At 34.1% G+C, this 26,044-nt stretch overlaps 1 protein-coding gene across 1 annotated transcript in view; it reads right to left on the bottom strand.

Moving 5' to 3' along the window:
• LOC127876657 (uncharacterized) overlaps positions 1-26,044 on the bottom strand; it is a 50,164-nt gene that overhangs the window by 20,211 nt on the left and 3,909 nt on the right. Inside the window, exons 5-28 of the mRNA XM_052421994.1 lie at positions 25,006-25,140; positions 24,629-24,778; positions 24,276-24,428; positions 23,851-24,036; positions 23,460-23,645; positions 23,094-23,246; positions 22,664-22,849; positions 22,308-22,460; positions 21,915-22,067; positions 21,490-21,675; positions 20,759-21,283; positions 10,169-10,225; positions 9,744-9,800; positions 9,144-9,200; positions 8,740-8,778; positions 5,947-6,009; positions 4,343-4,408; positions 3,443-3,508; positions 2,710-2,775; positions 2,228-2,284; positions 1,646-1,702; positions 1,237-1,287; positions 997-1,047; positions 748-798 (exon numbers count right to left, since the gene is read on the bottom strand). Of these exons, the coding sequence (XP_052277954.1) occupies positions 748-798; positions 997-1,047; positions 1,237-1,287; positions 1,646-1,702; positions 2,228-2,284; positions 2,710-2,775; positions 3,443-3,508; positions 4,343-4,408; positions 5,947-6,009; positions 8,740-8,778; positions 9,144-9,200; positions 9,744-9,800; positions 10,169-10,225; positions 20,759-21,283; positions 21,490-21,675; positions 21,915-22,067; positions 22,308-22,460; positions 22,664-22,849; positions 23,094-23,246; positions 23,460-23,645; positions 23,851-24,036; positions 24,276-24,428; positions 24,629-24,778; positions 25,006-25,140 (2,904 nt within the window). The remainder of the gene's footprint in view (positions 1-747; positions 799-996; positions 1,048-1,236; positions 1,288-1,645; positions 1,703-2,227; positions 2,285-2,709; positions 2,776-3,442; positions 3,509-4,342; positions 4,409-5,946; positions 6,010-8,739; positions 8,779-9,143; positions 9,201-9,743; positions 9,801-10,168; positions 10,226-20,758; positions 21,284-21,489; positions 21,676-21,914; positions 22,068-22,307; positions 22,461-22,663; positions 22,850-23,093; positions 23,247-23,459; positions 23,646-23,850; positions 24,037-24,275; positions 24,429-24,628; positions 24,779-25,005; positions 25,141-26,044) is intronic.

The following is a 26,044-nucleotide window of genomic DNA, read 5'->3' as shown; positions in this document are numbered from 1 at the left end:
TAACGCGGTGACGCTTACATTCAGCAAGCTCAGCAAACGGTCATAGTTATTCAAACGCTATGCGTTAACTTTTCAATCTGACCTAATTCGTCGCTCATTGTGCATGTATTTGTAAAGCGTCTGTACTTTCAGTTTCTATTACGATGCAAAATAAAAATAGCTAAGAGAGGTCGAAAGACGTCCGAGATTGTTGCCCCAAAATATCAGCCGATCGCAAACTTTTTCGAATCAAGAAAGCAAGAGCCAATAAGTGCCGAATCATTCGTGTTATCGATTTTGTTAGAAACTGTGTATACAGCAGTTGAGTTTACATCCAAAAAACATGATGGAAAGTCTGTGACTTAACGAACCTGTCAAAAGTATAAAAAGGCATGTCATTGGTTAGAAATTGTCGACATTTTTTAAAGTTTATATCATGGACAGTTTCAAGGATTAAAGACATTACGAAACATCAGTTTATTAAAATTTATGATGATAGTTTACAGTTCTATTGAATCAATACAAGTGTGCAGCGTCAACGGAAGTAAATCAGCAATTATTTTAAGGTATGCATTTTTATTACTCATTTCACTCTATATGAAGAATGGAATCACTCTATTTTTCAAAATCAATGGTTGAAAACCCTATTTCCCAAATAATTATCTGGGGCACTGAGCAGAAGTTAAAGTTTCGACCCCTTTGGTGCGCTATAGTTAGACGCGTCTAATGTCACTAGCTACGTTGTAGAAAATAAAAATGATTTTGCACCTTGCCCGCCAAGCATTTGTTGAAGCATTTGTGCCATGGGATTCTGTCCACCTGTTAAATCAAAACGAATAAGTCACAGGTTATTTTATCGTTGAAATGCACATTTTAAATAAATTTCTTTAACAAATGTGTAGGATATTACTTTTTTATTTCGTGTTAAGAAAACGCAATTTAAATAGTGTACAACGCTGTGCATTTCAGTGTCTAATGCCACTAGCTACGTTGTAGAAAATAAAAATGATTTTGCACCTTGCCCGCCAAGCATTTGTTGAAGCATTTGTGCCATGGGATTCTGTTCACCTGTTAAATCAAAACGAATAAGTCACAGGTTATTTTACCGTTGAAATGCACATTTTAAATAAATTTCTTTAACAAATATTACTTTTTTATTTCGTGTTAAGAAAACGCAATTAAAATATTTTACAACGCTGTGCATTTCAGTGTCTAATGTCACTAGCTACGTTGTAGAAAATAAAAATGATTTTGCACCTTGCCCGCCAAGCATTTGTTGAAGCATTTGTGCCATGGGATTCTGTTCACCTGTTAAATCAAAACAAATAAGTCACAGGTTATTTTACCGTTGAAATGCACATTTTAAATAAATTTCTTTAACAAATATTACTTTTTTATTTCGTGTTAAGAAAACGCAATTTAAATAGTGTACAACGCTGTGCATTTCAGTACAAATTTGCATTGGACTTTCAATAAATAAATCGAAATCGATATTTCCAATTTTTTATGCATTGATGAATTTCACAGTTATCAAGTTTTAGTTGTTATAAATGCATATGTTGATCATTCCATTTTAGTGGTGAAGATTTGTTTTGCTTAACGCCGATCTTTGTATAGACACTTTTGTTGAAACAAATAATATTTATATAATTATATTGCTAGTTACCTTGCCCTCCGAGCATTTGTTGAAGCATTTGCATTTGCGCCATCGGATTTTGTCCACCTGAGGTAAAAGCATAGACCGTTTTAATATTTAGTATTTTTAAAAAACATTTTAATTCAATGATATTAGTTTTAAAAGGACATCGTGAATACATGAAAACAAAAACATGCAGTCCAAATCGACGTTAAAACGCCCACAAACTGACTATTAACCTTTAACCATGTACACTGTACTGTCGTATTTCATAAGCACTTATATTTCAATTGCCTAATATAATACGTACAGACGTACAACGTACACACAAAGAAAAGTCGATAAGTATGTTTCCGATTAAGATATTAAATATTGTGAAACTGGCTTACAGTTTGTATCTAAATAAACTTCTACGGTTTGCAAATACGATCAAACACAATTTGACTGTAAATTATTACTTTCTTTCGAATTTGTTTTTTTTAAATAGTAACGATAACTTATTGTTAAATATGTTCATATTCACTGTGATTAAACATTAAAAAACCTTGTCTTGCCATTCGAAGGCACCAATTTTGGAAAACAAATTTACGATTATATAATATTTCCTGTCACCTTGGCCTCCGAGCATTTCTTGAAGCATTTGCATTTGTGCCATGGGGTTCTGGCCACCTATTAAATACACAAAATATGTCTTTAAACTGATGTTATCGTTTCCTCGACTAAAACATGCCTTTAAAAAAAATGTGTATGGCTGCTAATTGTGTTTACTAACGGTGTTTGAACATCCACACGAAAAAAATGAACAAATTGTACAGATCTAGCACTCGTTGCATACTTGTGTAATGTTTTTAATTTGAGTTTCTAATCAGCTTTCAATTTTATCTCTTTCTGTTCCTAAAAATCAGATAAAAAGCCGTTTGGTTATTCAAGTAAAGCTACCTCGTTATTACTCACAAACAAGTCGTTAATACATGTATACGTAAATTCAGTACGACCAAAGTTACACCACTGTTCACGAGTGTTGTAAACAGGATACAATCAATTATGAAAACATGAATTGAACTTCACATATAATGTACGCTTCAGTGCATTACCTGCTCCACCCCGGCTCTGTGGTCCTAACAGTGGTGATACCTGGTTAGCTGGAGAGCTTCCTCTACCTTTATACATATTATATGTACTATTTACATTAATATACATATACAAACATACCACACATTTGGGCAAAGTCAAATGTCAACTGAAATTCCAAGTGTTGATTAACACGAACAAGCGGGCAAAATGCAGTACACATACAAAAGGAAGAAATGCAAAATAAAATTGCTCGAAACATAATTCTCACCTATATCTGTTTATATTTATATATTTATAAAGAACAAAATATCGCAATATTATTCGTACATAATAATGAAAAAGTATCACACTTGGGCATTTCAAATGTATGTTAAGTTCTACTTCAAATATGTAACACTATAAGGTATCAGGTTTATGACCTAATCGAAATAGTTATACAGAATTGTTATTTATCTTTCAACAAACGACTAAGTTTTTTCTTTTGAGTTGTTTTCGAATCAACTTACACTTGTGTTAAAATCATATTAGTTCTTCGCATCTCAATCTGTTTAAATCGTAGTTGTAACAGAAATTGGCAGTTAGTATTTTTCTTTAAATACATAACTTAAATATGTTTCGAAATAACTTGATGATAATTTATAAAGGAGCCATTTTTTTAATGTTTCACAGTCAGGAGTGTTATTTAAAAAAGATAATTAAAAAAAAGTCTCTTAAGAACAACAACTTGATATTTCATTGCAATATGTACCTAACCTGCACTTCCTGGGTTTTGTCCGCCCAGGAACGGGGCCATTTGGTTTGAGGGAGCACTGCCTCTTCCTGACAATCAAGTACATATAGCATCATCATAGCTATTGCAAAAACGTATTCATAAAGAGCGGTAAATCAATCAAGATTTGATAAAAAAGAAATGATTCGGTGAAGTGGGCAAGTAATCTGATAAACAGTAACTGTGCTAGCATCGAGGATATATAAAGGTAATGTTATTCTATGTTTAAATATGATATATGTAAAAGATTTGTTTAAAAAAAATTTTGCCCGACGTGACGACATTCGGTTTGAGGGAGCGCTTCTTGTTAGAATCAGGAGGAAATGAAAGGAACTAAAGAAGTGCGTTTTGAGTTAAAGGGACCTTTTCACAGATTTTGGCATATATTGAAGTTTGTCATTATATTTATTATTATATATATATATATTTATAAAGAACAACATATCGAAATATTATTCGTAAATAATAACGAAAATGTATCACACTTGTGCATTTCAAAGGTATGTTTAGTTCTACTTCAAATATGTAACACTTTAAGGTATCATGTTTATGTCTTAATCGAAATAGTTATACAGAATTGTTATTTATCCTTCAACAAGCGACTCAGTTGTTTCTTCTGAGTTGTTTTCGAATCAACTTGCACTTGTGTTAAAATCATATCAGTTCTTCGCATCTCAATCTGTTTAAATCGTAGCTATAACGGCAAATGGCCTTTAGTTTTTATGTTTAAATACATAACTTAAATATGTTTCGAAATAACTTGATGGTGATTTATAAATGAGCCATTTTTTGTAAATGTTTAACAGTCAGGAGTGTTATTAAAAAAAGTAAACAGAGTCTCTTAAAAACAACAACTTGATATTTCATTGCAATATGTGCCTTACCTGCACTTCCTGGGTTTTGTCCGCCCAGGAACGGGGCCATTTGGTTTAAGGGTGCACTGCCTCTTCCTGACAATCAAGTACACATAGCACGAACTATTGCAAAAACGTATGCATAAAAAGAGCGGTAAATCAATAAAGATTTGATAAAAAATAAATGATTCGGTGAAGTTGGCACGTAATCTGATAAACAGTAATATACAGGTATTGCAATTCTATGTTAAAATTTGTTATGTGTAAAAGATTTGTTTAGAAAAATCTTAGCCCGATGTGCAGTTCTCTGGCCATGTCCGCCATACAATGACGACATTCGGTTTGAGGGAGCGCTTCATGTTAGAAATAGGAGGAAATGAAAGGAATTAAAGAACTGCGTTTTAAGTTAAAGAAACCTTTTCACAGATTTTGGCATATCTTGAAGTTTGTCATTAAATGTGGCATATATTGAAGTTTGTCATTAAATGCTTTATATTGATAAATGTAAACATTGGACCTAATAAGCTCCAGTACAAACAAGGAATCAAATTTAAAAAAGAAAACAAGATGTGTTTGTGAAAAAATGTCCACCCATATATTTGACCTTTGACCTTAAAGGACAACCTTTACTTTGACATTTCACCTCTCAAAATGTGCAGCTCGATGAGATACACATGCATGCCAAATATCAAGCAAACCAACAGACAGGACATAAAACAATATGTCCTCCAGTATAGACTGGGGGACATAAAAGTAACCATCAACTGGGCTCGAACCACTGACCGCTTGAGAAAAAGTATATCGCTTAGACCACTTGGCCAACCGTGTTCATACAATAAGTAGTGTATTTTATACTTTATATATGCAATCCTCGTAGTATCACAAAATATCACGACAACAAAAGAACTCTCCAAATTATTCAATCGTCTTCGCGTTGCAACGCTTTGTAATTTTCAGGTTTTTAAAATAAACAAATTTTCATATAATGGATATTTCACAGCATGGTAAATGTTCAGTATTACTTTTTCGTCACACATGTCATACCTACAGCGAAAATTTGCGACTCCGAAACATTTTTTTCTAATTTTGTCAATTTACTAAAACGTGAAAAGGCCCCTTTAATGAATGTGAATACTACTTGTTCTCTCACATTATTATAGAATAAAATGTAAGTTAAAATTAGTTTTCAATGTTCCGAGCTTGCTTCCATTATAAGTTACTATTTCATTTATAAATTGTCTTCGTCTTGAAAAAAATATTTACAACGCATGGATATATCAGTGTGCGAGCTTTTTACTTACTTTTACATTAGGGATATATCCTTATTGTGCCAATTATTGTAGAGCATCTATCAATTTGCTTAAAATTGATGTTATATAAAAAGTCTTATATAGACTCCAATGACGTACTAAACTCAGTGGTCGAATGAATGTATGTGAATTTACAATTGTTTGACGACCGCTAAAAGCATTAGAACATTCATAATGTTTGTCGCTGGTCGATAATTATTGTACTTGAAGAAAACTTATAAAACTTATATAACACTCGCTTCATATCAAACTATTCCACTAGACTATACAGTTGTAACAAACACTAAATGCTGTAACTGTTTTAATCAAGAAACCAATTATTACCTTCATCGCCGTTTTCCACATTAAGCCCGGACCCTCTACCCATCCCCATTCCTCGACCACGCCCTGAAATGTGGGCCGTTATCATATACTTATCGTCAGAGTCCACGGTGTATATTGCGTGATATCCGTAATAAATACATTATATACCATGTTGTTTACCTTATAATCATCATAAAACAAAGAAGCATAGAGGCATGCCGTATTTAAGTGAAAGTTTGTTCTGACTCGGCATGCCGTATTTACGTGAACGTGTGTTCCGACGTATGACCTATACTATAATCTTTGTGAATTGTAAGTCAGGCTTTCCAGCAGCACCTTTGAAAAAACTAGGAGAAAACTAGGAAAATTATTTACAAAAAACTAGGAAAATGTAAGAAGATGGAAACAAAAACTAGGAGTTACTACTTAGAAGTTTATTGCCTTTTCTACTTTTCCCTACCTGATTACCACAGTAACAGTAAACATTTCATACAGCAGGACTGTTAAGCTGACTAATGGCTATATTCTAGAACGTCACTCAACCTCTTCCTCGACTCAACTTCAACAAAGGAAGGCTCGAGGGCGCCTTCCATTTGAGTCGAGGAAGAGATTGGTATTCGCAGTGTTTACTTAGTTGAGGAAAGCGTGAATGTGTTTTGTTTAGCACCTTTTGTATACAATCCATTCAATAGCAAAATGTCAAAATAATTGGTTTACAACAATATAAATGTGTAATTTACATATTCATTGCTGTAAAAAAATGTTTGTTTTGAATAACACGAGCGACCCTATTTTTGTTGCGACCCTAAAATTTGCTTTGCTATTTTTAATCGACTTTGTAATAGCAAATTGTTTGTTTGGGGGCTTTTTCTTATGTCCAACTTTACATAGTTAGAAAGGATGTTGCATAGACATTATGAAGATTTCTGTCTAGGGATATCGTTGGTGCATTATGAAGTTGCTTGTTTTAAATTAAAACGATTCAATGAAAAACATACAAACATACGCTGACCAAACTTTCCTTTTTTTGGTGATTTTATTGCAAACAAACACCTTTTTTATCATATACTAGTAATATATTACAATCAAATATTTTTATATGAACACAATTTTATTAATGGTTTTGTTCAATATGGTATGTGACCAATGTTAATGCTATGATATAACAACACCACTTGTTTTTTGACTGCTTGCATTGATAAAAATATTTTGTACATTTCAGTGATTCTATAGGCATTTTAATTCATTTTTATTCTTTAATACGTATACAACTTGATAAATAAAATTCAAAAGGCAAATGCGTACGAATATAACAAGGGAATGGGTAGCATATTCGAAGCGCGACTTTACCAGAAACATTATTACTAGAAGTATCATCATTATTGGTTTTGTAGATTCAATGTCTTTAGTGCGTGGCCGCAGTAAATAGCCACAATATCTGCACGGTCTGCAATACAATAAAACTATGTCGAAAATAATAAATTTCTAAACACTTACACTAAACCACATCACAAACTAAAAATCCATAGACCTGAACTCAATCACACATTAAGCATATAAAAAAGATCCTTTTTAAATGTAAATATGTGATTTTATACAACTATTGGACTTACAAATGTATATTCATTACAGGTTAGAGGTTATGTGCTGGCTTTATAACATTGATTAAACGCTGTTAAAATTATGTTGGGTAAGTATGATTTAACGCAGCTTCCACTTTGATTTATTAAATTAAAATCATTTTTCGGCATGAACATGTACTATTCTCATATTCATTAAAGTGATTTTAACATATCTATCTGTAATAGTTTTATCACAATATGTTGAAACACCAAATATTCAAGAAACAAGAACAGAGTGGCGAAACATTTCATTAATGCAGCTAAAACAATTATGCGCTTTATGCCGACATGGAAAAAGTTTATACATATTTATTTTATTACAACAACCATGTCATTTGTGTGTTAGTAGAATCAGAGGATAACGCATGATTTTGGACTGAATCGTAAATATTCCTAAACGGCGACAGGTTATAATTATGAGCAATAATGACAGATCGGCTTGGTCAGTACATATAAATTTAGTATTACAGTGTACGTGTATTATCTACATTAAACTATTTGAAACATTGATTTAACTGAGGTTGGGTTAAGTGGAAGAACGTTTCAAAATATATAGCCATACGTTTTCATTTAGAGTCATCACAGAGCTCAGTCCAACTTTCAGGTATCCCCTATGAAGGCAAGACTATGTGACCAGTGACACCAGATCCCACAGACTACAAACTATTGTCAGCTTAACAACCTGAAGGTCCTTGAAACAAAATCTCTAAAACACAATAAAAAAAAAGTTTTACCTTATCCCAAAAAGTTCCAAATTAATGAAAAACTAGGAAATACTAGGTTTGAGACAAAACTAGGAATAACTAGGAGCACATTTAAAAAACTAGGAAAACTAGGAAATACTAGGAAATACTAGGAACGCTGGAAAGCCTGTGTAAGTCATATTAAATGTGTTACACAACAGTACTCATGATTCGGTCAATACTGGCTTTGCTTGTCTAAAGCGACATGTTTCAAATACAACAGATAATTAATGGTTTATTATATGATACAGATGATATAGAGAACATTCGGTGACTGAACTATTGCTATGGTCATTTATAAATGAACTGTCGATATATTGAAACATGTGTTGCGTAAACAATTAATGCTTGAAATCTTGTAATTTTTGGGCCTGGTAGGAAAATAGGTTTTTGGTTAATATTTAGTTATGATTGTTTAATATGTAAAACATTTTTACAGATTGTCTTACCTCGGCCTGCTTGGCCAAGCATGTTCATAATATCGCCACCTAAATTGAAGTTTGAAATTTTAGGTACAACAAAGTGTAGTGAGCATTTGAACACTATCAAATCATAATTCAAAGTAAACAAATGGTGCTTTATATATGGAAAAGATGGTTAGCTTCCATAAGTATGACACATTTGTGAATATAAACAACATGTGCGATTTGATCTCAGGTTGGGTATCACATCGATTCACTTTTATTTTTAAAGCTGTGATTACTAGATTCGTAATCAATACACAAAATGAGTGAACAAAATTAAGTTATGTTACTGTGAAACGAAAATGTTTCAAATAAAGACCAATATACTATCGAAATCACAAAAATCACGTTTAAAATCGAACCAAAACCACTGACACATATCAGCCTACCTTGTCCACCCATCATTTGCTGAAGCATGTTTGACTGCGCCATCGGGTCTTGGCCAGCTTTAAAATGCAGCAATAAACGTGTTGAAATTAGTTAAACATGATTGTTACAGTAAATTCAGTTAAAATTGAAGGAGGTTGAATATAAAGGTAAAATTGAACATGATTATACATTTGACATCAGTTTGTATATTAATATCAAGTAAACACAAACTTAAGACTTAAAAGCTAGCCTATTGACATCGAATGAAGCCACTGCTTCTGCAAAACGAAGATGTTAAAATTGTTGTCATTTATTTTAAATTTTGGCACATGGATTTATACAAGCTAAGAAGTAATATATGTTGTTTTAGTTGCATGAAAGTTTTGTTAAAATCAATTCAAAAAGTGGTAATCTAAACTATTTATTATTTTCCGATTAGCACCCCTGTAAAGTGTAAAGAGTCATTCATAGGAGCACACGCTTTGATTTCAATAGAGTTTACATGTTCTTTGCTGCATTGAGTACGACACCACATCAGATATTTATGTTTAAATGATAGAGAATGGTGGCAACGAAAACCGAAACCGCGCTACGTTGTATAAAGAAAAATGATTTTGCACCTTGTCCACCAAGCATTTGTTGAAGCATTTGCATTTGTGCCATGGGATTCTGTCCACCTGTTAAATCAGAACACATATTTCACATTTGTACCTTTGTAATTTACAGTGAAAAAAGAACATTCAATTAAGGAATGTTCAGCAGATAACGATTTTTATTTCAATTTTGCTAGCACAATTTAATGTTAATAGTTTACAATGCTGTGCAATCCAATACCAACCTGATTTTGACTTTCATTTTCTTAATTGAAATTTACATTTCGGAAGTTAATTGCATTGATTTAAAGCAAGGTTGTCGTGTTTTAATTGTTTATATATAAGTGGGTCATACGATTTAGTAGTACTTTTTTTTCTTAAAACCGATCCTTGTACATGTATGCTATGTCGTAAAAACAATATAAAATTATTTTAGTCAGATTTCGACTTACCTTGCCCTCCGAGCATTTGTTGAAGCATTTGCATTTGCGCCATGGGATTTTGTCCGCCTGTGGAAACACCACACAACGTTTAAACATGTTTCGTTATGATGAGATTTATTTTACCAAAGTTTATTTGATGCAATGTAAAGTGTTAATCATTATAGATTTGAGACCATCTGATGAGGCTGAAACATCGTAATTTGTAACTGTAATTCAAATATAAATTGAGCACTACCGAAGGAAAGCCGGATAATGGGATTGCGAGCTCATCTGGTATTTGTACGGTTTGATATTCAGTGGCCAGATAATTGTAGTGTAGTAATTGCTATTTATAAAGCATGTATTTAAGCTAACTAAAAAAGTCATTTCATAACTTGAATAAATACAACATTCTGTTATTCATACGCAATTTGTAACATTCTTCCTTCGGCTGTAGTTTTTTCCTCGTGAATTCGTATATTTCCATTAACAACAAAATTAAATAATAATGTTATGTTTATTACCCAAATTTATGCAAAACGTAGTGTCGGACATGAAAGACAAGTGGAATTTATGGAATCATGTAAAAAGATAATTTGCGCGATTCTTTTGGTTATTGACATTGACCGACGCTTAGTGATGTCAATACATCTAGGTCCAGAGTAAACACCGAAAACCAAACGCTTTTGAGTGTCTCGTAACCGACACGTAATCCGAACGAAAACACCAACCCAAACAGCATGAGGTTTTGTAAAGCTTTCTTTTGACAGAGACCAATGCCGGTGACCAATCTTAATCAGATCCTTTACTAAAATTCCCAACATTGCGACTGGGAAAATGTCGATTAACCAATTTAACACAAATAGATTTAAGAACATGTTAAAACATTGCATAATTACACAAAAACTCACTACAGGATTCAACTTCAATAACCGCATATAAGCGAAAACAAAGCTTTGCTGTTTAAACCAGTTTTCTTACGTACCGATTCCTTCCAGGCCACCTGCCGCATTCCCTAGTCCACCTGTAAAAATCCGGCAAACATGTTTGGCTTTTTTTAAGTTTACCACACATTTACGATATACAATTGTTACGTTTGGTTAGATGTAAAGTACTTTCTTTAAACTATTAAGGTTTGTGGAAACACACTGGCGACAGAACTCAGTGTTCTAAGGTTCAACCCCGCGCTAAACCATAAGATGACACGTTTAACCAATGTTCAGTGTACTTGGGGACACAAGGTCGTCTCTTAAACGAGACGCCTCCTGTATTTTGAAGTATTCACCGTATATCAACTAACAAGTCCTCTAGCAACGATGGTCATACTGGTGTTCCTTGTGCTCACGATGGCAATGTACAACACGCAGTCAATACAAGCTAATAACTATCCTCTATATACTACTGTTCACTCACCTAGTCTATTGCGAGGGTACAGTGGTCTGAACTCACCGGAGGCATGACCCCTGCCTAAACGGGCGTCTTCTTCTGTTAAACAGTCAATGTTAACAGTTTACCTCATAGATTCATAGCATTACCGTTAAACATATTAAGTACCAAATAAATGTTATTATGACAGTGACAAGATATTTTCTAATTCACGTATATTTAGAACAAAGAGTAGAATAATTATGAAGAAAAATCAAGATAATTTTCGACATGTAATGCATGAAACAGGTGCCTGAACAAAACCGATTATGAACATTGACATAATTCAAAGAGGAGTCCTTAATGGTCTGTGTGTGTTTGATAAATATACGATGGATGTACCTTGATTGCCGTGCTATTCAACACACACGAACTCGTGCATATTTTATACGTTAAGATAACATTTTAGCATTCGCATGGGGTACCTTTAGAGTGACCAAGTATATGGCGTCATGCAACTCGTTTGAAAAATTACAATATTGTATAAAATAGCAACCTATAGTTATTCAAATATAAGTTAGCTAAATTTACCCATTTCCTTCAAGCGAACACTCGGCTTAGCATCTGCTATTCCTGTGTCGTCGTCCGGGATTTCCTCTGAAAGGACACTTCTATATTTTATTATAAAGGCTAACTTGCAATGGTTATTACATCAGTTCCGACTCATTGTAATACGCTGCATAGATCTGATGGCTATTTACAAGGAATTATAAAGCATTTTAGGAGCAAAGTATTGCGATGTTTTATTGTACACTCGTTCTTCATCGAAATTTAATGAACTGAAAACAAATTGATTAAGAGATTCAAAAAGAATAAATTGTTTAGGCAAACATTGTAAATATTGACATAGATTACATGATTGTTCAACTATTTATTTTAATCTTAACAAAATATGTTTATGTAGATGCCACGTTAGTAGTATGGTCAGTGAGTAATTCGCGTACGACATTAAATATTCTTGCAACTAAGCAAATGGACTTATAAGAAAAGAAATTCGAATACTAACAAAACGAAAAAGGTCACACTAAAATAACATTAAAGAAAAATCAATTAATACGCTTCTAATTCGTATCTTACCTTTATACATAGATACAAGTTTCTTTAGTTTACCATACATGTACGTTGTGTCACGCATGTAAAAGCTTAACATGATCTGCATTTTAGATTTGCAGAACGTATGTTCTCTAATAGGGACTTCATAATGTTACTGCTTCGTCAATCTAAAATAAAAGCAATGTTCAAAATAAGTGCGGTGTTCATAGTGTAACAAAAAATAACAATGAAGAAAACAAATGCGCAGTATTTCAATATTAAATCAAATCGAAAGTCGTTATGTCATGAAATAACATATCTTACGACTGCGATAATTAACTAACAGCATCGAATACCGAAAACTTTAACATATGACTTATAATTGAGCGTATATACTATTAAAGATATACAACATCACAATAAACACGTACCTCTACATTTGATCTTACCCTCAGTTCCTACAATGTTAAACATTAGCATTAATACAAAATTGTTGCGGTATAACACGTTACAACGATTGGTTAAGGATCTGAACAACAATACGTTGCATTTAATGTCAAGTTCACTTGATAATTTGGGCCGTGCTCTGTGAATAGGGGGTTAAATGCATTTGCGTAAAGTATCGTCACAGATTAGCCCGTGCTGTCCGCACAGGCTTATAAGGGAAGACTTTTTACGCACATGCATTAAACCCCCTTTTCACAGAGCGCGGCTTTATTTTGTAAATCACATAAGAATAATGAGTATTGTTTTAAAATGCTTGAATTAACCTTAATTTGATCAGACAAAGACAATGTAAAAAACAAATTAAATAAGCATTTTATTCTAAAACAATTATAACTTATTGAAACGACGAATAATTTACGATGAATTTATCACTTCTGATAAGTGTTTATACCTCTAGGTTTAGCCATCAACGATTCAATGGTGATGGGCTTCTTTTCCTCCTCTGGTAAAAACGTATGTATAAATCACAATAATACATACATACATTTATAAACACAAAAATAGTTGGACAGCTTCAGACGTTCCAGCTATTCTAATCGTGAAGCTAACGTCAATTTGTTTTTGTATAAATTGCAAATGCATTCAAAATGATGGCGTTATCACATTACTTGTGCACAATAAGTCATATGGTATTTTACAAGGATAAAGTTTTAAAATAACCTGAAATATATGATATGACCGGTTAAGAATTAATGTGTGTTTTCAGCATCTAAACTGTGAAACTGTTCGTTAAGCATCACATTTCATAAACGTTTTACATAGCAAAAATATTCCTTTATTTGAATTGAACAAGTTTGTTTTAACCATAAATTAGCTTGTTCATGCTCAAATTAAAACGCGTTCGTATGATGTTTACTAAGGGCAGGTACACTAACGAGAAAAGATGAGTTGCGATATTGTTGTATCGAGACTGATCCATACAGCGAATATAAACAAACATAAACTAGAGCTTTGTCACACACGTGTCGAATACCCCCACATGCCGCATTGACACACAATATTTTGCATGTCGTCTTCATCAAAAAACAGCAGGACACCATGCTCAATTTTTAAACCCACTAAGTGACCCTTGACCTAGTTTTTGACCCAGAAAGGCCCATGTTCTAATTTGGCCTTAAGATCATCTCCATAAAACTTCTGACCAAGTTTGGTGAAGATCGGATGTAAACTACTTGAATTAGAGAGCGGACACCATGCTGAATGTTAAAAAACGCACTTAGTGACCCCGTGACCAGAATGGCCCACGTTCAAACTTGTCCTAGAGATCATTAAGATAAAACTTGTGGCCAAGTTTGGTGAGGATTGGATGAAAACTACTTGAATTAGAGAGCGGACAACCTGGTGAGGTTTAAAACGCACTAAGATACCCCGTGACCTAGTTTTTGACCCGGCATGACCCATATTCAAACTTGACCTATACATCATCTAGATACAACTTCTGACCAAGTTTGATGAAGATTGGATGAAAACTACTTGAATTAGAGAGCGGATAACATTGTGATGTTTAAAACGCACTAAGTGACCCCGTGACCTTGTTTTTGACCTGGCATGACCCATATTCAAAGTTGCCCTAGACATTATCAAGATACAACTTCTGACCAAGTGTGGTGAAGATCGGATTTAAACTACTTGAAATAGAGAGCGGACACCATGCTCAATGTGTAAAACGTACTAAGTGACCCTGTGGCCTATTATTTTATCTGGCATGGCCCATGTTCGAAATTGGCCTTCAGATCATCTAGATAAAACTTCTGACCAAGTTTGGTGAAGATCGGATGAAAACTACTTGAATAAGAGAGAGGACACCATGCTGAATATTAAAAAACGCACTAAGTGACCCCGTGACCTAGTTTTTGACCCGGCAAGGCCCATGTTCGAACTTGGCCTAGACATAATGTAGATACAACTTCTGACAAAGTTTGGTGAAGATCGGATGAAAACTACTTGAATTAGAGAGCGGACACCATGCTGAATGTTTAAAAACGCACTAAGTGACCCCGTGACCTAGTTTTTGACCAGGCAAGGCCCATGTTCGAACTTTGCCTTAAGATCATCTAGATACAACTTCTGACCAAGTTTGGTGAAGATCAGATGAAAACTACTTGAAATAGAGAGCGGAAAACATGCTGAATGTTTAAAACGCACTAAGTGACCTAGTTTTTGACCCGGCAAGGCCCATGTTCGAACTAGGCCTAGACATTATGTAGGTACAACTTCTGACCAAGTTTGGTGAAGATCGGATGAAAACTACTTGAGTTAGAGAGCGGACACTTAATACGGACCGACAGACAGACCGACCGACCGACAAGTTCACTCCTATATATCCCCCTAAACTTCGTTTGTGGGGGTATAAAAATTTCAGTTTATAAAGCGAAAATCATTAACTAAATCATATGTATTTTTATGAGAGGCGTCACAAATTATATTCAATACTTGAATACATGACTTAACGATTATGATACAAAAAATCGGGGCGAAGGGGGAGGGGATGGGATGTAAGAGAGATCAAAAACAATAAGTCGATTATTAAATTTAAGACGCATGGCTTTCGCTACTTAACTTTTAAAAACTCTCGCAGGCTGTTCTGGTTTTATGGTATTTGCACATAGTGGGAGAGGGATCATATGAGCCTTGTTCTGAGAAAACTGGGCTTAATGCATGTGCGTAAAGTGTCGTCCCAGATTAGCCTGTGCAGTTCGCACAGGCTAATCAGGGACGACACTTTCCGCTTTTATGGTATTTTTAGTTTCAAGAAAGTCCATCCTTACCGAAAATCAAGTTAAGGCGGAGAGTGTCGTCCCTGAAAAGCCTGGGCGGACTGCACAGGCTAATCTGGGACGACACTTTACGCACATGCATTATGACCAGCTTTCTCAGAACAAGGCTCATATGTACAAGCTTACTCCACAATTAAACATGAAATCAACTTGTGTCACCTGTCAAGGTAGGTTCAATCATTTCTTTGAGAAGTCGTATTGGATCATCGCCTTCAATACAAACGAAACGAAAACATGCATTAAAAATTAATCCTTGCCTGTATGTTAACCAGTTAGATAATTACGCCAGAGTATGTGTCCATATGACACAAACTTCGCCGAATACTTGTATCATAATTTAAAAGTTACTTAGTATATGCTATATATCTTATATGAATGTGTATAAGGACGATTGGTGAAAACCTGAATTACACACAACACTACAGTTAAGTTGGAATAACATAAGTTTGAAATTATGATATGTTTCAAGACAATTTCACTTATAGAAAATTATTTTCTTGGAAAGCAGCACACTAAAAAATAAATACAGTTTTATCTTTAATTTATAAAAAAAAAGATTATTTCGGTGTATATAACAATATCCAATTATAGTTGAAGGTTTTGTTCCGTTACTTACTTTGGGTTGTCGCGACCAAGCGCTGTATTTCTTCGAACATCTTGGCAGTTGCTTCCGATGTATCCTCGTCCGCAGCTTCGCCTGTACCTGTAAAAATGTGAAATAATTGGAAGTAGTCATGAAGGCATGGCATTATATAAAATTGGTTAGTTTTCGCCATGAAACAGAAGTTGAATTTTGACAATTGGTCACTAACTTAATGTACACATGTAATCATTTAAAAAGAATCCACCACTAGACAAAGATTATTTTTTACTATCTTATATTATAATCAATCGGTAAATAATTAAATACACACACGCTCGATTAATATACCATATTAATTATTGATAAAAAAATTAATGTAGAGATACACCATCCCATGTACTTTAAAAAACAGGAACAATAAAGACATATAGGACTCAGGATTACATTATAACACACATGAATTATTTACCTTCTGCACCATTAGGCATACCAGAAAAAATTGCCAAACATGCTCTCCGTCGTGAACGGTGGGTTCGGCGCCCCGCCTGTTAAAGAGGCATTACTAATGTTTATTAATTATTTAAACTGGAAACTCTGAAACTTTGATCGGTATTCAGGATAAAACCACTAGCACCTAAAACTTGCATTCGTAGTATTTGAATCGATGAAAATGAGTATTAACCAAACGAATTCATACCACTATGATACACAAACAATTCATTATTTAATTTACCAAATACAACGATATAAGTTACCTATTGAACAAATCGGAAACTAAGCTACAGTATCATTAAACAATGTCTTGACAAACTAGTTTGTACCTTCTGCTCCGTTAGCCATACCAGCAAAGTCCTCGAACATTCTATCGGTTTGGAAAGCTGGGTTGGAGGTCGCTAAGTTACCTATAACAATTATATGGGCAGTGCTTTGTGAAAAAGGGTTTTAATGCATGTGCGTAAAATGTCGTCCCAGATGAGCCTGTGCACTCCGAACAGGCCGCTTTTAAAGCATTTAAAGAAAGTCTTTCTTAGCGAAAATCCAGGTTAGGCGGAAAGCGTCGTCCCCGATAAGCCTGTGTGGACTGCACAGGCTAATATGGGACGACACTTTACGCACATGCATTAAACCCCTTTTCACAGAGCACGATCCAATTAAATAAATCGTGGAAACATTATTACTACTCGATCCAGTATGGCAAGCTGTTCGACGGATAATCCCAAGAAACGATGTTTTTCATGAGAACCTAGTTTTCATTCTGAGAAGAAGTTTTCTCATGAGAACCTTGGGTCTCATAAAATACCTGGTTTCTTTTGATTTCATAAACCTAGTTTCTCATGAGAACCTAGGTTCTCATGAAATACCTGGTTTCTTAGGATTTCATAAACCTAGTTTCTCATGAGAAACTAGGTTAGTTAGCTCCCAAGAAACAAGGTGATTCATGAGAACCTAGGTTCTCATATGAAAACATGAGTTTACGCTCGAGAAACTAGGTTCTCATGAGAAACTAGGTTTTTCATAATGAGAACCTAGGTTCTCAGAATTAGAACCTAGGTTCTCATGAAAAACCTAGTTTCTTGGGATAATGCGTCGAACCGCTTGCCATAATCCAGGAAAACACAGTGGGACACTTTTACCTTCGCTAAAAATGTTCAAAAATTACTTTAGTAACAAATTGCTTACAAATTGCTTACTTATGTACAAACAAGTTTTGTAATGGGACATTTATTTTACGATGCTCTGGGTTCGATGTCCCACCTGTAAGAGGCATAAATAGTATTAATTAATTATGTAAATTTGAAATTCTGAAATTTTAAAAACCAAAAGCCTATAGCCTTTGCAATCGAAGTATTTGATTCGTTGAAATTGATTATTAATAAATGAAAAACATTATATTAATTTGCCAAATACTTAAATATTATATACGTCTTGGACAAATGGGCATCTTCTCTACAGTATCAGTGAAATGTCTTGAAAGGCTCGATTTTTGTTTACCTTCTGCTCCGTTTGCCATACCAGCAAAGTCCTCGAACATTCTGTCGGTCTTGAAAGCTGGGTTAGATGTCGCAAAGTTACCTAAATCAATTAATATTAAATTATTAAAACATGTTTACTTCTCGTGATCCAAGAAAACACATTCTTATACTTTTCCCTTCGCTAAACATTAAAAAAAATAATTTAATGACCAATTGCTAAATACACGTATGTGCAAATAAGTTTCGTAATTTAAATGAACTTTATTTACTCCTCTCTGTTCCGGCTTTCTTTCATTAATGATTGATTTTCTTTGGTTGTTGCACTGCGCTAATATTGTTCGCTAACAATGAAAGTATCAAAATGCATCGTGTTAGAATTATTTTCACCTTGGCCAGTGTTAAACATGCGAGTCATTTCTTCGTAGATTCTTTGCGTTGATGGAGGTGGTCTCGGCGCGGAAAATTCACCTGTATGTGTATTATTTCAAATATAAATTAAAATAAGGCATGAAATATACGCTAATATTTTTAAAGAAGTCAAATAATAAAAAATAGGATTCCGGTTACAGTGACCATGGATTCATAAAGCATTCCATCGACTATAAAACGATATGACTAATCGATCCTGTTCTTACAAGGTAATGCGCAACTCATTTTCACAATTTGCTCTTTGTAACAGTGTGTGTTTTATAAGCGTTCACACTTCAGCTCATGTTTATCCTCCGAAAGCATTCAAAAAATAAACCTAACAACACAATGTTTTATGTTTAATAAATTGTGCCGTGTATTATCTGCCTTGGGAACTCTGTGAAGTACTCGGAGGAAGATCGTCGAACTTTCTTTTACTCATGAAATCTGGTGTCCGGGCTACAAAAATGCATGTGTGTGTAATCATTAAACATAAAACAAAACTTTTTTTTATATATATGGTATGTTTAAAAGTTTAATTATTGGTAACATTTGAATTTCGCCACTACGTAAAAATAACTTATTTACAAACTATGTGCATAAAACAATTACTCTCTTCCTAAATCAAAATTAATGTTTTATTAGTGTTGGTGATTATGAGTTTTCTAAATGTAGTTTAACACGAATTAACCATCAAGTTACTATTATCTGAAATGCTAAACACATTTCGACTGCCTATTTGTATACATGTATTCAGCTTGTTCGCTGTCTTCCGTGCAACCAATGTCTTGAAAAAAGCCGTTCTATTGATAGAGCGGGTTCAAATGCTGCAAAATTAACTGTAGTGGTAATAGTTGTATAGTGGTACCTTGGTAAAAAAATATTTATACCAAATCGATCAACAAACGAATATGGATAGTGATTAAAACTTCAGTGGTACTAATATGTCTCTTAGACTGGGTTATGCAACAGGAAAGCAAAAAAAAAAATAAAGTTGCGGTCAGTGTAAACTTTGAAGACCTAGATCATTGAAATCGCCGGCGAAACCGGTGACAACAATCAGTCGCAAGTGAAGGTACTTTACACCATTACAATTAAATGAAAACTAGAAACATTTTAAACACTGTTAGTCGTTTTAAATGCGAACAAATACAGTACTTTCTCTGTTTACTAGATCTATCGGCTACAGAATGTATTATAAAATAGCCCGGTTCCATTACTGGGATCAAGGCGTTGATGATAACTTTGAGTAAATAAAATTTGTGTTATATGCATGTCAATAACATGAAGGAGTAATCATTTATCGCACTTTCGTATAATTTAAAAAACGTCAGCGTTAAAAAAAAAAGTAAAAAAGAAAAAAAAAGAAGCCTATACTGGTATAGTATGAGTGCGCATGTCTGATAGGAATCTGGTCAGGACGATCTTAACTGCCGACGGCCTACCTAAATGACGACCACTCATTTTTATGCTTGACGAATGACAGCCAAGATCATGACGGTTTAAATGACGATTATCATTATATTAATTAGTATTGTGATTCCAATCACGCACATTGATATGTGTATTTGCTTCAAAAATTAGCGACTATGCGGCCATAGATTTAAACCGTCCTTACCGCATTCGTTAGAACATTATGATGCAGAAATGGACCAATTAGATGCCTGCAACGCAGAAAACTTCAAGAGGCGTTAACAAACATAAATGAATTCGTTCTCAATAGCAAACGGTCTTGTAAATGTGAGGGACAGGCGGAATTTTACAATATTTAACAGGACATCTCCTTCGGTCCTATCATATTTGACAGAGACATACCAACCTTGTATTATCGGAAATACAGAATACAACATTTCAGTATTGTCCATCAAAAACAAAAAAAGGTAAATAAAAAATATCAATCATTCTATGATGATACCTGCGCCATTTGGTGTGGAATCGTCCGACGGTTTTCTCGACGGGTGTTTGGAATTACCAGGTTTACTTTTAGGCCTATTTACATCAGCTACCATTTTCATAAAAGGGTTATATTCCTCGGCAGGTTGAACATTATCATCAGAATCATCTGAAGAAGAGCTCTCTGTTTCGTCCTTTATGTTCCTCGCCGATCGCGTCTGTTTAGCTTTTGTATCTTTAGTTGACTCTACCAACCTTTTGAAATGATCGTCTTGAGTGCTGGCATCAGCATTATCACTTAAACTACCCCGTGAGCCGTCGGAAAATGATTCTTCATTCTCATAAACAGATTGTTTTTGCCCATGCTTATCGCTTCCCTTATCTTGGGCATTTCTTTTCATTCCAGCTTGCAGCCTCGTAAACGGATCGTCGGGGGATGTTACAGTTTTGTCATTTGATTGATATTTACGCGATCCCGAAGACACGCTTGATTTTGGTGTATGCCTATTAAAGGTTTGCTTTTCGTCATCTTCTTCAGAATCATCTGCTGAAATACAAAATAGATAACATGAGCAAAATAAAAAACGTAAATGTAATTGTTATATATTACAATCCCTGCCATTTGCGATATTTGGAGATTTCTCTTCAAATTTATTAAATATATATGATTTATATAAAGTGCATTATCAATAAAATTATCGAAAAAACAGTCGGAAAAGGATTTTTCATTAGCACAACATAATTTAGATTTACCGAGCTCATCTTTTTCCTTATCTTGGGCGTAACCTTTCATTCCAGCTTGCAGCCTCGTGAACGGATCGTCGGGGGATGGTACAGTGTTGTCCTTTGATTGATATTTACGCGATTCCGATGACACGCTTGATGTTGGTGTATGCCTAGAAACGGTTTGATTTTCGTCATCTTTTTCAGAATCATCTGCTGAAATACAAAATTGATAACATTAGCGATAAAAAAACGTTCAATGTAATTGTTATATATTACAATGGCTATCATTTGTGACATTTGCAGATTACCCTTCAAATTTATTAAATATATATGATTTATATAAAGTGTATTATCACTTTAACTATCCAAAGAGTAGTCAGAAAAGGAGTCTTCATTATCATAACAGAATTTCGATTTACAGAGCTTATCTTTTTACTTATGTTGGGCGTTACCTTTCATTCCAGCTTGCAGCCTCGTGAACGGATCGTCGGGAGATGGTACAGTTTTGTTCTTTGATTGATATTTACGCGATCCTGAAGACACGCTTGATTTCGGCGTATGCCTAGAAACGGTTTGATATTCGTCATCTTCTTCAGAATCATCTGCTGAAATACAAAATGGATAGCATCAGTAATATAAAATACGTTTAATGTAATTGTTATATATTACAATGCCTATCATATGCGACATTTGCAGATGACCCTTCAAATTTATTAAATATATATGATTTATATAAAGTGTATTATCACTTTAACTATGCAAACAGTAGTCAATAAAGGAGTCTTCATTATTATGACAGAATTTCGATTTACCGAGCTCATCTTTTTCCCTATTTTGGGCGTTACCTTTCATTCCAGCTTGCAGCCTCGTGAACGGATCGTCGGGGGCAGGTACAGTGTTGTCCTTTGATTGATATTTACGCGATCCCGAAGACACGCTTGATTTTGGTGTATGCCTATTAAAGGTTTGCTTTTCGTCATCTTCTTCAGAATCATCTTCTGAAATACAAAATGGATAACATGAGCAATATAAATACGTAAATGTAATTGTTATATATTACAATCCCTGCCATTTGCGATATTTGGAAATTTCTCTTCAAATTTATTTAATATATGATTTATATAAAGTGCATTATCAATAAAATTATCGCAAGAACAGTCGGAAAAGGATTTTTCATTAGCACAACATAATTAAGATTTACCGAGCTCATCTTTTTCCTTATCTTGGGCGTTACCTTCCATTCCAGCTTGCAGCCTCGTGAACGGATCGTCGGGGGATGGTACAGTGTTGTCCTTTGATTGATATTTACGCGATCCCGATGACACGCTTGATGTTGGTGTATGCCTAGAAACGGTTTGATTTTCGTCATCTTTTTCAGAATCATCTGCTCAAATACAAAATTGATAACATTAGCAATAAAAAAAAACAACGTTAAATGCAATTGTTATATATTACAATGGCTACCATTTGTGACATTTGCAGATTACCCTTCAAATTTATTAAATATATATGATTTATATAAAGTGTATTATCACTTTAACTATCCAAAGAGTAGTCAGAAAAGGAGTCTTCATTATCATAACAGAATTTCGATTTACAGAGCTTATCTTTTTACTTATGTTGGGCGTTACCTTTCATTCCAGCTTGCAGCCTCGTGAACGGATCGTCGGGGGATGGTAAAGTTTTGTTCTTTGATAGATATTTACGCGATCCCGAAGACACGCTTGATTTCGGTGTATGCCTAGAAACGGTTTGATTTTCGTCATCTTCTTCAGAATCATCTGCTGAAATACAAAATGGATAGCATCAGTAATATAAAATACGTTAAATGTAATTGTTATATTTTACAATGCCTATCATATGCGACATTTGCAGATTACCCTTCAAACTTATTAAATATATATGATTTATATAAAGTGTATTACATGTATCACTTAAACTTTGCAAACAGTAGTCAATAAAGGAGTCTTCATTATAATGACAGAATTTCGATTTACCGAGCTCATCTTTTTCCTGATCTTGGGCGTTACCTTTCATTCCAGCTTGCAGCCTCGTGAACGGATCGTCGGGGGGTGGTACAGTGTTGTCCTTTGATTGATATTTACGCGATCCCGAAGACACGCTTGATTTTGGTGTATGCCTAGAAACGGTTTGATTTTCGTCATCTTCTTCAGAATCATCTGCTGAAATACAAAATGGATAACATGAGCAATATAAAATACGTAAATGTAATTGTTATATATTACAATCCCTGCCATTTGCGATATTTGGAGATTTCTTTTCAAATTTATTAAATATATATGATTTATATAAAGTGCATTATCAATAAAATTATCGCAAGAACAGTCGGAAAAGGATTTTCATTAGCACAACATAATTTAGATATACCGAGCTCATCTTTTTCCTTATCTTGGGCGTTACCTTTCATTCCAGCTTGCAGCCTCGTGAACGGATCGTCGGGGGATGGTACAGTGTTGTCCTTTGATTGATATTTACGCGATCCCGATGACACGCTTGATGTTGGTGTATTCCTTGTTACGGTTTGATTTTCGTCATCTTTTTCAGAATCGTCTGCTGAAATACAACATTGATAACATTAGCAATAAAAAAAAGTTAAATGTAATTGTTATATATTACAATGGCTATCATTTGTGACATTTGCAGATTACCCTTCAAATTTATTAAATATATTTGATTTATATAAAGTGTATTATCACTTTAACTATCCAAAGAGTAGTCAGAAAAGGAGTCTTCATTATCATAACGGAATTTCGATTTACCGAGCTTATATTTTTACTTATGTTGGGCGTTACCTTTCATTCCAGCTTGCAGCCTCGTGAACGGATCGTCGGGGGATGTTACAGTTTTGTTCTTTGATTGATATTTACGCGATCCCGAAGACACGCGTGATTTCGGTGTATGCCTAGAAACGGTTTGATTTTTGTCATCTTCTTCAGAATCATCTGCTGAAATACAAAATGGATAGCATCAGTAATATAAAATACGTTTAATGTAATTGTTATATTTTACAATGCCTATCATATGCGACATTTGCAGATGACCCTTCAAATTTATTAAATATATATGATTTATATAAAGGAGTCTTCATTATTATGTCAGAATTTCGATTTACCGAGCTTATCTTTTTACTAATCTTGGGCGTTACCTTTTATTTCAGCTTGCAGCGTCGTGAACGGATCGTCGGGGGATGGTACAGTTTTGTCCTTCGACAGATTTGAACGCGATCCTGAAGAAACGCTTGATTTTGATGTATGCCTAGTAACGGTTTGCTTTTTGTCATCTTCTTCAGAGTTATCTGTTTAAACACAAAATGGATAACATCAGTCATATAAAATACGTTTGATGTAATTGTTATATACTACGATGCCTGCAATTGGCGAAATAGGCAAATTCCTCGTCATATATATTATTTGTATCAAGTACATTATCACTAAAATCAAGAGTAGTCAGAAAAGGAGTTTTCATTATTATAACAGAATTTCGATTTACCAAGCTTATCTTATCCCTTATCTTGGGTGTTACCTTTCATTCCAGCTTGCAGCCTCTTGAAAGGATCGTCGGGGGATGGTTCAGTTTTGTCCTTTGACGGATATGAACGCGATCCCGAAGAAACGCTTGATTTTGGTGTTTTATTTTCTTCATCTTCTTCAGAATCATCTGTTGAAAGACACAATCGATAAGACCCGCAATGTATAACACGTTTCTTGTAAGTTTAATTCATAACAATGCTTGTCATTTACAACATAGGAAAATTGCTCTTATAGTGTGTTAAATAAATACTAATCGTTTTAAACCAAGCACACCAAAATCAGAACCGAAATGGCCTAATTTCAAATTATGCAAAAAAATCATTTTGCATATGGTTGCAAAAAGTTTCATACAGATTGAACCAGTGATGTCTACATACAACTTTTTCTGGTATGAACAGTTGTCCAAATGAAAAGATTAGAACAGAAAATTATGTTTTCGATTTAAATATAACATGTATCAAAACGCTACAACAGTTGGTCATTCGATTTAAATTAAAGCGTGTATGTATGATCTTATATGATTTTGTCTCAAAACGTGTGTTCATGAATGCAAAACTAGAATTAATTTCAGAAGAAAATTTACGAAAAAAATCTAGGCGTAACTATTTTGTTTTAAATTGCAAATATGCCTACTGTACATGTCCCCACATAGTCATGTTGGTAAATCCCAATCATTCTGTGAAGAGTCGTGCACATTTTTCGATTTGCAACACATGTACGCGTTAAAGTGTCGGTATCGGTGTAAACGTGTTTTTCCTTGATTTCGTTGAATTTAAAAAAACATTTGACTGATTGAACATATAAAAAGTGTTTATTAATTTTAAGTAACAGCCGTCGTTCATATTAATAAGTTAGTTTAAGATTTCGAGAATAAAATGTTTACATATAACTCGTATATACTCGCTTAAAGTGTACCGCTTCGTATATATATTATACTAGTCATATATTTAGTAATAAACTTGTTTTTCTCAGAAAAGTTTGGATATTTAGTGTAAATGCGAGATTACTGGAATTGAATCAACGTAAATATG

Source organism: Dreissena polymorpha, chromosome 4 (assembly GCF_020536995.1).
Source record: "Dreissena polymorpha isolate Duluth1 chromosome 4, UMN_Dpol_1.0, whole genome shotgun sequence".
NCBI lineage: Eukaryota > Metazoa > Mollusca > Bivalvia > Myida > Dreissenidae > Dreissena > Dreissena polymorpha.
The sequence above is the reverse complement of the archived record's forward strand: the minus strand, read 5'-3'. Positions and strand labels throughout refer to the sequence as shown.